Source organism: Apiospora hydei (assembly GCF_038363865.1).
Source record: "Apiospora hydei strain CBS 114990 chromosome Unknown utg000009l_segment0_segment0, whole genome shotgun sequence".
NCBI classification, from domain to species: Eukaryota; Fungi; Ascomycota; class Sordariomycetes; order Amphisphaeriales; family Apiosporaceae; genus Apiospora; species Apiospora hydei.
The window spans coordinates 3,205,924-3,217,846 of record NW_027117368.1 but is presented as its reverse complement, the minus strand read 5'-3'; the positions used below and the strand labels follow the sequence as shown (position 1 = coordinate 3,217,846).

The 11,923-nt window shown below is 54.0% G+C and overlaps 5 protein-coding genes across 5 annotated transcripts; all 5 read left to right on the top strand.

Moving 5' to 3' along the window:
* Positions 1-55: 55 nt before the first annotated feature.
* Positions 56-482, top strand: PG997_012756 (uncharacterized protein; the record flags this gene model as incomplete). The annotated part of the gene is made up of 2 exons (XM_066817070.1): positions 56-318; positions 371-482. 2 exons carry the CDS (start codon positions 56-58, stop codon positions 480-482), a joined length of 375 nt encoding a protein of 124 aa, XP_066662762.1.
* An 859-nt stretch (positions 483-1,341) lies between these two features.
* On the top strand, positions 1,342-1,905 carry PG997_012755 (uncharacterized protein; the record flags this gene model as incomplete). The annotated part of the gene is made up of 1 exon (XM_066817069.1): positions 1,342-1,905. One exon carries the CDS (start codon positions 1,342-1,344, stop codon positions 1,903-1,905), a length of 564 nt encoding a protein of 187 aa, XP_066662761.1.
* Positions 1,906-2,504: 599 nt separating this feature from the next.
* Positions 2,505-3,779, top strand: PG997_012754 (uncharacterized protein; the record flags this gene model as incomplete). Its single annotated transcript, XM_066817068.1, has 4 exons — positions 2,505-2,620; positions 2,678-2,702; positions 2,762-3,160; positions 3,318-3,779. Coding segments are annotated over 4 exons (1,002 nt in total), but the record flags the coding sequence as incomplete, so codon positions are not given.
* A 961-nt stretch (positions 3,780-4,740) lies between these two features.
* PG997_012753 (uncharacterized protein) lies at positions 4,741-5,653 on the top strand (the record flags this gene model as incomplete). The annotated part of the gene is made up of 2 exons (XM_066817067.1): positions 4,741-4,862; positions 5,383-5,653. 2 exons carry the CDS (start codon positions 4,741-4,743, stop codon positions 5,651-5,653), a joined length of 393 nt encoding a protein of 130 aa, XP_066662759.1.
* Positions 5,654-9,883: 4,230 nt separating this feature from the next.
* PG997_012752 (uncharacterized protein) lies at positions 9,884-11,216 on the top strand (the record flags this gene model as incomplete). The annotated part of the gene is made up of 2 exons (XM_066817066.1): positions 9,884-10,025; positions 10,048-11,216. The coding sequence occupies 2 exons, from the start codon at positions 9,884-9,886 to the stop codon at positions 11,214-11,216; spliced, it is 1,311 nt and encodes a 436-aa protein (XP_066662758.1).
* Positions 11,217-11,923: the final 707 nt, after the last annotated feature.

Here is an 11,923-nt window from a genome sequence, read left to right as displayed (position 1 = left end):
GGCCACCTTGACTCCAGCACGGACCCTGTCCTTTTCAGACTCCGAGTCCGATGTCATGGCGCAATCCGGCCTGCTCCCTTTCGAGCACGACTACGAGGAGTCGCAACCTGACGAGAGTCCTGTCACATCAGTTTCTGACATCTCGGTGTCGAGATTTTCTACCGGCGATTTTGGCCAGCATGATAAGCACGATTCCAGGCATGAAGCTATCACGCTTGCGGAGTGTGAAGGTTCGGTCGAGGACTCGGTGGAGTCGGATACACCCACACCACGTAATGAAACACCGGCAGATTCGTACATGTCTTCGGGACCTGCAAGGTCGGCAACCTCGTTAGGTGCAATATCCACCCTCTACGCACACGTACTGCAGGAGTACGCTCGGTCATCCCGAAAAAATAGGCGAGATGGCAGTCCTTCAAGGGCTGGGAGGCGGAAGAGTCCCGATTTGGGACGCATACAAAAAACACTGCAGGACCCAGTAAGGGTCAGGCCAAAAGGTCGGCAGAGGAATGATTAACGATATTTGGTGAATTTTGCAAATATGCTACGATTGCACTGTACATAGTCTAATGCCGGAAATATTATTTTTCCCGAATGTTGGTTTGCGTTTCCACCCTCTCTCGTCGCCACTCCGTGTCGCCCGAGACGTATATTTTCCACGATCATGCATGGTCAAGCTGAGATTTATGCCACCATCACGGTTGATGTTTTCTATAGGGCATCCGGTAACACGCGAAAGGTTGATTATGCTGATAAGACAGGCCTGTAATCGACTACCATGGCGAGGAGCAAGGTCAGGAGATGTATATAGTGATCATATCTGGGCCTACATAACTGAATGTGTACATGGTGTTGTTGATCGCCAAGTCCAGATCGAGCAGGAGTGGGGAGCGTCTGGGGTACAGTGCCTGAGAAGGCCCGTACAAGCTAAGCCTGTCATGGCGGGGTAATCGATAAAGTACCTAGAAGATGATGGTCCTGCATGGGATAGATTGCTTCAAGTCGGTGGGCTTCGGTGGTAAAAGTCTGTATCGAAGGCAGGTCGTGAGGTCATTGGCTTTCAGGAAGCCTAGCTTGTGAAGACAGGAAGCCCCAGGCATATGAAAATGAGGTCATACGCCAGAAAGGGGCATCCTTAGTCTTTGTATGGCTCTCCCACATGCCCGAGGTAAACAGGGCTATCAAGATGCCCTCGGCTGCTTGAAGGTAATGATGGCTTTATATCATCATCATCATTGTTTTCATCATCACTGCCATCCACATCATCGCGGCACTTCGAAATAACTATCTACAGATATAAAATACTGTAATATATCCGGTGACATATCATCCACAATACCAATGTTCTACTTGACCCTCGTCTCACTCAAGAATACCCTTTCCGCGGGTCTCCAAAAGATCAGTGATTCCGTCCTTCTAAACGACGACAAAGCTCTCGAGTCATTACCCGAGCCGTACATCCCCTCCGCCACTGCGTCAGAACAGCCCGCCGCCAGAGAAGGCAGCAACAGGATGATGGCGGGCAGCGACCACGAAACGCTCCGGGAGAAGGCTTCCAAGAAACTCCACGGGCCCGATGCCAACCCGAGTATGCTGGGCGACCCCATTAGTCTCAAGGCCGAGAGCAGTCAGACGAACCCTACCCCTGACGAAGCGGGAGCTGGTCGGTCCCCGTCGTCCAGTAGCCCCAGCCAAAGTAGCTCAGAAACTCGCGACGAAAAGAACAAGCAGAATAGCGACAGCCGTGGGGGAGAGACATTGCGCGAAAGGGCGGCCAAGCAGTTGAAGGGCCCGCACGCGAATCCGAGCCAACTTGGCGATCCTATCAGGCTCAAGAACGAGGCGAGCGACCACTTACCGAAGCCTGACGAGGCTGAAGCCCGACACCGAGAGGCCAAACTATAAACAGTCACGGTATCACAGGTTTAGGGGTTTTCCTAGGAAAGAATCGTTGTTAAGTTGGGCAGTTTACTTACTGATTTTATCGAGAGCGCTCCTTCAAAAGCAAGTAAAGCTTCAGATCTTTTTTCTTTTCTCTTCTTTTCTTATTTATCATCTTATTTACCATTAATTACGTTGGGTAAAGGGTAGGCGGAAAGCATGAGATTTGTCAGTGGTATCGCTAATAAATGGATGATTGCGTGATGCGCTTACAACTTACATTGTACGCCTGCGCTGAGCAGCAACGCAGTAACTTCGTTGAACTTCCTCCATCCATGTATCCAGATGTTTGACTGCACCCCGATGTAAGCACCTCATTTTATGAACCCAAGCCCAGCAATTGCGACGAATCGTACAAGCGGCAGTTCTCAGCTGTTTGCATCCTCCGCTGATTATCCTTATCCGAAACCCCTCGCTGTGATCGTAGGCTGTCGACGCATCCGGTCAAGTCAGACCACAATCTCATTGATCATACTCGGCTAATTCGCCATGTCTGTACGTCATGGGTCGGACTGTGACAATTCCCCTCTATTGCCATCTCTGACATTCCTATTCGGCAGCAGAAAGACTCGGGTTATCAAAAGGACGGGAAATTTGTCCGTCCTGCGTCGACTTTCCGCAATTTCATCTCCAGGGATCCTACCTCACAATTCCCAGCCGAGAAAGGTCGATATGCGCTGTGAGGGAAAACTGCCCCCTGATAAGAGACCCTCATTACTGACTATTACATTCACAGCTACATCAGCACCGGGTGTCCCTGGGTAAGTCATGCAGCATAATATACTCCTGGCGCAAGTCAGCTTACAGCCAATCCCTCAAGGCACATCGCACCCTGATAGTACGCGGGCTCAAACACCTCGAAGATATCATCAATTTCCACCTTGTTGGCAGTCTGAGGCTCCCCGCCGGATGGATGTTCGATGGCGCATTCGGCTCGCCTACCGAGGACCCCCTGCATCCTGGCTTTACCACCCTTCGCCAACTGTACGAGCTGGTCGAGCCCGGCTACAGCGGTCGCGTTACCGTCCCTGTCCTCTGGGACAAGAGGTCGGGCACCATCGTCAACAACGAGTCAAGTGAGATTATCCGCATGTTTTACACCGAGTTTGACGAACTGCTTGCACCCGAGTACCGCGAGGCGAACCGACCTGGTGGTGGGCTGTTCCCGGAGCCCTTGCGGTCGCAGATCGACGAGCTCAACGGATGGGTGTACAACACGGTAGGCCATCTTTTCGTTCTGTCTTGCCCTCACGACGTGCACCGTGGCTGATTGGTACCTGGCTATCTGCGAATTTTCGGGCATTAAGAGGACTATTCCCCCTTGCAAGGCATGGATCGTCTAGAGCAGCAAGGCTAACATCGAGTGGTGACAACAGGTCAACAACGGCGTCTACAAAACGGGCTTCGCCAAAACACAGGAGGCATACGAGGAGAACCTGTATCCGCTCTTCACGTCTCTGGACAGACTGGAAGCCATCCTGGCATCCCACCCAGACCAGGCCTTCCTCTTCGGCGACCACGTTACTGAGGCAGACGTGCGGCTCTACACCACACTGATACGGTTTGACATTGGCTACGTGCCCGTCATTTACTGCAACCTTAAGACCATCCGTCATGACTATCCGCATCTGCACCTTTGGCTTCGGCGGCTGTACTGGGATCAGGGCGAGGCAACAGAGGGTGGTGCGTTCCACAAGGCCACAGAGCCGAGGATCAAGTACTATGGCGAGGGCTATGCCATTGGTCGCCAAGCGGTGGTGGCTCCCGAGTCACCTCTCATCATTCCCAGGGGACCATCGATCCTGATAGAGCCATTGGAGGAGTATGAGAAGCTGTGACGGGGAGAAAGCAATGATTGTGCACTTGATCGCTGACCTGCTGCTGAAGATCGTTGCCTCGTACCATGACCAGCGCTTTCCGGGTCTTCCTTCGTGGCACTAAGGACCCAAGGTTCGGCGAGTTCTGTATGAGGCGGAAGATGACTGCCTAGGACATGACAAAGCGGCCAACGTGCCCCGTTCTAGAGTCTTCGTTTTGGGGCTCAATGAGTCCACGTTCACAGATATAGACCTAGCCCAATACCCTGGCTTTTTTTATCATGGACCAGTAGACGGATGGGATTTGACTGCCGATTCATACGACGATCTCCAGCCAACAAATAACGCTGGATACTCGTATTTTGTTCACACTGGACAGGAACTTGGGAGATAAGCATAGGCGTAGTATAATGTGTAAGGATCTCAGGTAGGAACAATAGTCGTGGATATGTGCCGATATCTTTTCACCAACCCATTTTATGTGAAGAAGCTTGAACCTATGAACTCCAGGCTTGTAGGATCAATGCTGCATGTGCAAAACAGAATGGTACCTTCTATTTCCGTGGACACCAGGCTTGGGTTTACTAGGAGTTACCTCTATGGTGTCGTTTTGGGGCCAGTCCAACTTCCCCGAGTGCTTCCTGGCCAGAACAAGCAACCAGTTGTGGTGACTGCAAGCAATTTGTCTTGTGGCAGCCTCGAGTAAACAATAACGCCCGGGAATCCTCCAAGGCTCGGCTGTGCTCTTGGCCACTCAGTGGTTCCTCCTGGGGCCAAATTCTCTACAGTCGAACCACCACTTTTCCCATTCATGTTACGACGCAGGCTGCAAGAACATCTTTTCAAGTAGTAATTCTGCCCACTCAGTGCCCCATCCACTCCAATCCAGCCTATTCCTCCTGCCCTTTGTCCCAAACAAACAGCACCAGGCTCAACCCAACCAAGTCACACATACATCACGACCATCACCCACCTCGCAAACATGACTCCTGAGCAAGAGAGAAGCATCATCTTCCTCGTCCTGATGAGGACTAATCCAGAGCTGTCTGGTGGCAACTGGACCGAAATTGCGCCCAAGGTTGGCTTAGGCCACGAGATTGTCCGGTGAGTTGATACGGTTTTCTTTTTTGTTTTTGGCTACCTTTGTCTTGTTGATCGACGGCCCCCTTGGGCCCACGGCGGTGAGGTTCAAGATACTCTGCTCTTTACCTGTAGCTGACAGGTAGCTTCCCTTTCGGCAACCTTTGCGTACCCGGGCCCCAAACCCTCTTTCTATCCCACTCCAGCCCATTCGGTGCGTGGTTGTTCCCTCTGCGCCTCGATCAACCTTTGATGATCCCACTCCGCCCGCTTCTTCATTGACTTGACCTTTGGCCACTCAACACTCAATTCACCCTCCTGGCACCGAACCCTCCATCGCCATTTCTCTCCGTGGTTATGGCACCCGACCAAGATCCCGACGTCTTCCTTTTGATGTGTCTCCTCCAGATACACAACTCTGGTCTTTCCGGGTCCAACTGGAAGGAGATTGCCGCCAAGCTGGACCAGCATCCATCCACTCTGAAGCAAGTGACTTGTTAAGCAGAACCCCAGTATGTAAAACTGACCATGATCGACCCTATAGGAAGAAGTTCGCCGCCATGCGCAAGGCGTTCTTAGAACCCCAGGCCGCTAAGGGAGGTGCCGAATCCTCCGCTGCCGCCTCATCGTCGAAGAAGCGTGGCCGTGCCAACAAGGCTGCCGATGAGGAGGAGGACGACGCCGAGCGTGACGCCACCCAGGCCAAGAGACAACGACGTGGTCGGCGCTCCAACAAGGGAAATACCCCTGCTACCAAGGCTGAGGCCAACTCGGACGAGGGTAGCGTCGACGAGGTTAGTTTGCAAACATGGTGATATTCACGTCCATTGCAACAATCACTGAGCTGACGGTTATGCCACTCGCATTTAGGCCTGAGCATCGCTCATCCTTCTTCCGGCCATGATGGGTAGCTCGATCATCACAACCACCGCATGATTCATTGCAGCAGGGACGGACTTCGGTATATCCACTGGGGATATTTGCCTCTACAGACTTGCATTTGGTGTGCTTTCGGCATGGATGGTCCTGAGATTACGAGATTCTGGTAGTAGATCCGGATATTTGATGCGACTGACTTCGGCTAATACAAGGCCACATGACCTGGGCAAGCCTCCTCGGCAGTGATGAGTGATTCGTGCAATTTAATCTCGGCAATGTGCTGGAACGCTCCACTAGATGTTCCCCTTGAGCCTGCTGTTGTTCTTCCAGACAGACCTATCCGTCGGAGTCTACTGTCTAAGGTAAATGCTGCCATAGCTACCATCACAATGCCACCATGGCCATCATACAACCACATCACCGTCTGTTAACCAACCGCACCGACACGCGCCAGACATTTGCTTAACCGACCTCTACCTGGAATGATCCAGCCAAAGCTCGGTGCCCAGTGTTGTGAGCAAGCTTCAGTAAACATGTGGATTCTTATCCTGGACCAACTTCGTCTCAATACGAAACGAGGCCTAAGAGAAAGCCAGAGACTCCCAACGACAAGCTTACTCTCAAACGTAAAATTCTGCGCGAGAAAGAAACCGGCATAGCCAATGCCTTTTAACAAGGGGACAAGGGGCTGATGCGCTGTATCATCAAGTCAACATGGATGACAATACTGTCGTGAACATTCCGTTCATCATTTTGGCACCTGCCACCGTAGGTGCAGAAGCCCGATATAGTTGTCATCTCGCAGCTCAAGCGACGATGTAACGGTATGTCTTCATGACTCGGGTCGGTACTAGTGTCATCGGACGGAGATGGGAACGTGGAGAACGGCCCGGGTCGGTATATTACTACATCATTACCCTGTACAGATAGGGGGCTTGCCTTCGGGATGCCATGTAGGCAAACACGCGAACCAGCAAACACTTCCACGGCAGCGCATCCGAAAGAGACCTAGCTACGTTTCAAAGGTGAGCACCCATTAATCCGAGACTTTTCTGCATGGCTGGCCATTGTGGCCCAGGCCCATCTATGTAGCTGCCTTGGGCTGAGCGCTGAAGGGTGTGGCTCCGGCAGATGACGGCGGCGTTTGATCCTCAAGCCACCATGGCACACAAATCAAGCCCGATGGACCTCGATCATGTTGCCTGGCAGCCTGGCCTCAGGTCCCTCCTGCTGATGAGACTATGATGCCGGCAGAACCTTATCTGCAAAGATGGGCTTGGCAGTGGCCTTGACAGATTCACAAAAGCTTGGTCGGAACTATTGGCATGCAGGGAGTGGCTGGCCACTGCAACGCTGCCATCGTCAACAGCGGGGGATGCGTGGGAGGCAGGCGAGGGTTGGAGGGCGGCAGGGGGCAGAATCAGCACTAACGCGACGGAGACGGTGATCAGATGAACAAAAATAGAAATGGACGCGAACAGGAGGTGGGAGGATTTCCATTTGTGGCCCCATCACGCATTCCAAAGGAAGGCCCAAACAAATCCATGTACCTGGCGATGGAGAGAGAGAGAGAGAGAGAGAGAGAGAGAGAAAAAGACGCCAAAGGTGCCCATGCCTGGCCCGTGCTCTTGTTCTTGTTCTTCTTCTTCTTCTTTCTTATTTCGCCAATGCATCACATCGTCTTGTCACATTGTGCTGTGGTCGGTTGTGTCCTAAAAATGTCACCAGCCCACCACATTTCGGGACCGGCGCACAGAGTGGCGCAGGCAGTTATGCTTATTCGCCGGGCTGGATCAGATGGATTCCACTAGGAGGGAACTTCCAGGAAGGAGGATTCCCACCCCCGGCCATACTGTAGGTACTCTTCGACATTATCCTAGTGTTGTGTTATGTCACCCAGACGAGCCCGGGGTTTCACCTAAAGACACACACGCAGAGGAAGAAAAAGAGAGGGAGAGGAGAGCGAAAGAGAGAGCAAGAAACAAGAAACAAAGTAAGAAAAGGCCGCTAGTGGACATTGTCAGCCTTGTACGAAAATAGCCAAACTCACCGCACTAGAAAAAGGCAGGCTAACCGAGTAGAGGAAAATAAGTGATGGGCGGCCACTCACACTCACACTCACCACTGTGACTGTCCCGACAGCCGATAGACGAGCTGCGCGTGTGTGGCGTGGCTGTGCCTGTTCCGACCCCCTCTCACGGTCTCACCTCTCTCCCGTCGTCCTTTGGTTTATTTGGCCTGCCAGTCACAATCAGCAATTGCAACGACCATGGTAGATGGGACGATTGGAATGCATCGAATTGATAGATAGAACCGTCCGGGTGGGATTGATGTGCCACGTAATCGATTGCCCACGCGCTTGGCACCTGTTCTGGTCGCAGTGGACCCTCTGCTGGCGCCCTATTGTACCGCTTTTTGCTTCATACCTACTTCCTCATCCTACCGACATACTTGCTACCTACGTCCAGGACGGACGGTCGAAAACCACCGGGAAACAACTGCACCGCATCGTCCTGCTTCAATCGATGCCGATTATCCTCCGCCAGGCTGGCTGGCTGCTGGCTGGCCATTTGCATGGTGGCCTAAGGGTACTACTACTAACAGCCCAACAACTGGCTTGCAGGCTTCAAGGGCCGACAGATGGGCCGAAACCCCAAAATGCTGCTGCTGTTTCCCTCTGCAGAAGCAAGAGAGAGCCCCCGTCGAACCGCCCCGTATATCATATAAGGCTTTGCCACCATCTGTGGAGTATGGTCCTTTTCTAACTCGATGGAGCTGAGCAGCAGCAGCAGCAGCAGCAGCAAGCAGTGGCCAAGACAGCCCCGTTGTTTGTAATATATGCACACGGTCAGCCGCACGCACGCTTATGCACCTCGCTGCACCTCACAGACAGTCGACCACAGACAGTACGAGTAGGGCTGGGCAAAAGAAAAGGTGCCAGACCGTTGCGGCCGTGGCTGGAATGCGTCATCTCACCATTCTGTCTCGAGACTCTACAGACGCGCCAGACGGCGACGGGACGGCAGCATTTCAGGTTGCTGGCTGCACTTTGCTACGATTGGTTCCCGGACTACTACACTAGAAGACGAGAATAGCTCGAGGTCGATCATCAGACAGGCATGTTCATTCCCACCTGTGCCTAACCACATCCAGGCAAGCCGCCGCGCGCCTAGACCCTATTTCCACTTGGGACGTGGCGTGGACCGATGACATCTCATGGAATCAATCTACCATAGTACTGGTGCCGCAATGCCTGGCACCTGGGGACATCCCGGCGAGGACGCCCCAGCAGACTCTCCCAGTCCTCGACCAGGGTCCCACTAGCCAGAATAGGCCGTCTCCTCGACACTCGTCCACATTGGCGCAGCTGCCGAGCTGCTCTTCCCCTTTGTTTCGTCCAGCAGGCACCGGTCTTCTCGCCTAGTCTTGCTAGCCGGTCCCTCTCATCTCTCTCCGTATACGCTACCCCCCTCTGCCAGTCTGTTTTTGGCTCGTCGGGGTAGGCGGCCGGACCAAGGAGCCAACCAGAGCATCGCCAGGGAGCCGAGAGACACACATGCTGTACATAGACGTCTTTCTCGGGGCCTGGGGCAGCAGGCACATGGAGTTAGCATTACATGGGCCATGCATGCATGCATACCTACATCTGATCTGCTGCGTACATACAGCACCTACCGCCGTATTCACCCTACCTCAGCTAAGCCCTGAGTGTGGGGACTGATGATCCGGAAATCTCAGAATGGACCCCTTCAAGTCTGGCTTTGGCCGCAAACCTGCCCAGTATGTTATTTTCGGTATGCGGCTAGGGCGTTTGGTCGCCGAGCCAGAACACACCAGCCTCTCGACTAGAGCGGTCAGAACCGCTCTTCGCCCAGAATGTGTAACGTCGACTGATGACCCGCGTTACTCCAGTTGGTCTATAGGCCTGCCCATGTTCCTGCATGAGCCTAGTCCGGCTGAGAGGCACGATTGAGCCATTGCCTATATCTAGACCTGACCCCCAATGGCCTGGAGTACCTGGGGTCTGCTATTACGTGCCGATACTTGCTTACCTCCATTCCGGATTCATCCCATACTTATCCACGACCACGCCTTCGCTCTTTCCCATCTCCCACTGGTACACCAACCCACCCGGCATCTCAGAACTTCGGCCAACTGCTTCCATCATGCCGGCCTCTTCCCGATCGCCAAACCCAGCGTCGTCGCGATGCAGCCGCTCCCAGACTATATCGTACGCAGACCTTATGAAGCCCGACGAGGACTGGACCAAGCTCCCGGATGCTTCTGAAAGGAGGAAGATCCAGAATCGTCTGGCCCAACGAGCATACAGTAAGTTACCCCTCGGACCCGCCGGATCCGACCTGCCCGCTAAACGCCCGGTGTTCAGGACGCAACATGCGAGACAGAACCAAGGAGGTCGAAAAGTTGAAGAGACAGCTGCAGCAGCTCCAAGAAGGGCAGGGACGAAGCGGCACACCTCCCTCCGAGGCCGATTCGTCGGTCTCTGGCGCGAGCAGCCCATGCAGGAGCGACACGGCGCAATCCAACCACTCGGACGCCGCGACGCCACCTATGATCACGGCATCGGACTGGATGGGAAACTACCTTTGGTCTCAGACGGCCGAGGCACAGCAGGCCAACGGCCTTGGGCTTATCAACAACGGCCCTCAGGCCCCTAGCTACGACGCACCGTCCTTCTTCCCCGCTGTCCCTTCCTCCCACGAACCGGCTGTCAACTCGACACCGCCCATGGGCCTGCGAAGCCGTGCCGTGTCGACGTCATCCAACATGTCTTCTCCTGGTCACTACCCGCAACAACTGCGCGGCAACGCGCCACCACATCTATCATCGTCATCTCGGGGGCCCAGCCCCGCCAACGCCTCTTCGCCATGGCCACAGCCTCAGCGGCACGACAGCTACGACGGCCTTCATGTTGCTGTTAGCTCGGCGCAACCTAGCCCCTTGCTCGTGGACACCAACGCGCACCAGGGCCATATGCTCGGTATGCCCCCTGCCGGCTACCACCACATGTACCCAAACCGAGAGCACCTAGGGGTGCCACGTCCTGAAGCCGCCTTCTCGATTGACGACGACATGACTCCGACCGCAACTTACCCCACGCCTCCCGACACGGATCTGGCCTGGTACCACAGTAGCCGGTCCGACGCCAACATGACAGGCCGCGCACGTAGCCCGTCGGCCGCATCGTCAACGTACCAATCCACACTGAGCATGAGTGAACAGCAGCAGCAGCAGCAGCAGGTGCCACCCAGTCTACCTGAGACGAGCGCGCCACTTCTACACATGGCGGTGGCGGGTGGTTCGATGGACACGCTGCGGCTGCTGCTACAGCGCTACGACGTGGCCATCAATGGACTCGACGCGCAGGGTTACACGCGCCGCTGCAGCGGGCGGTCGTGTCCGGGCGGACGGACATGGTGGGTGTTCTACTGGAACACGGGGCGAGCGTCGAAGGGGCCCAAAAGCGCGGCGCAATAACAGGTTGCTTGCTGTGTTTTCTTGGCTGTACATACAGACATATATATATACGACGTTACGCTTGGGCTGATTTTCGCGAGAGCGCTGCATTGAGAGGTTACGACTGGCGTATTGTGGTGTTTGGGTTACACCGGACTGTACATATACACATATATACATATCTTGAAATTTACATCTGGGCTCCTCTGGACGGAGCAAATACTTGACAGCTATTCATTTGTACTGTGGAAGCCACATGCCCGAGTCAGATTACCAAATGGTGATGCTTGTCGGATCTGGGACATGTTGATCGCCATTCACGAGGGCAATAGCTTCGCTCGTTTAGGTATGAAGGGACTGGACTCGCTGTCGTGGGACCTGTCAATGTCAAAGCAAGCACATCAGACGACTGTGCCCACATCACATCACATCACCACCTCAAGCTCAAGCTCAAGCTCAACCTTGGCCTCACGCCGCACCGTCGCTGGGCTAGCCGGAAATGGAAGCTGCTGACACTCGGCTTGACGAGAAGTGCATGCGGTGGACCGTGGCCAGGACTCAAATCAGAAATCAAAATGGGGCGCCATCGGCTATACTTGTGCGCTAATCCCATCATCAAACCACCAGCCCACCCTGCAATTCCCTCGACTTGCTTCTTTGAATGCTGTGCTGGTTCTATTTTTATTTCATTCCTGTCACCCTGGGGCAACATCGCCATCCCATATGTT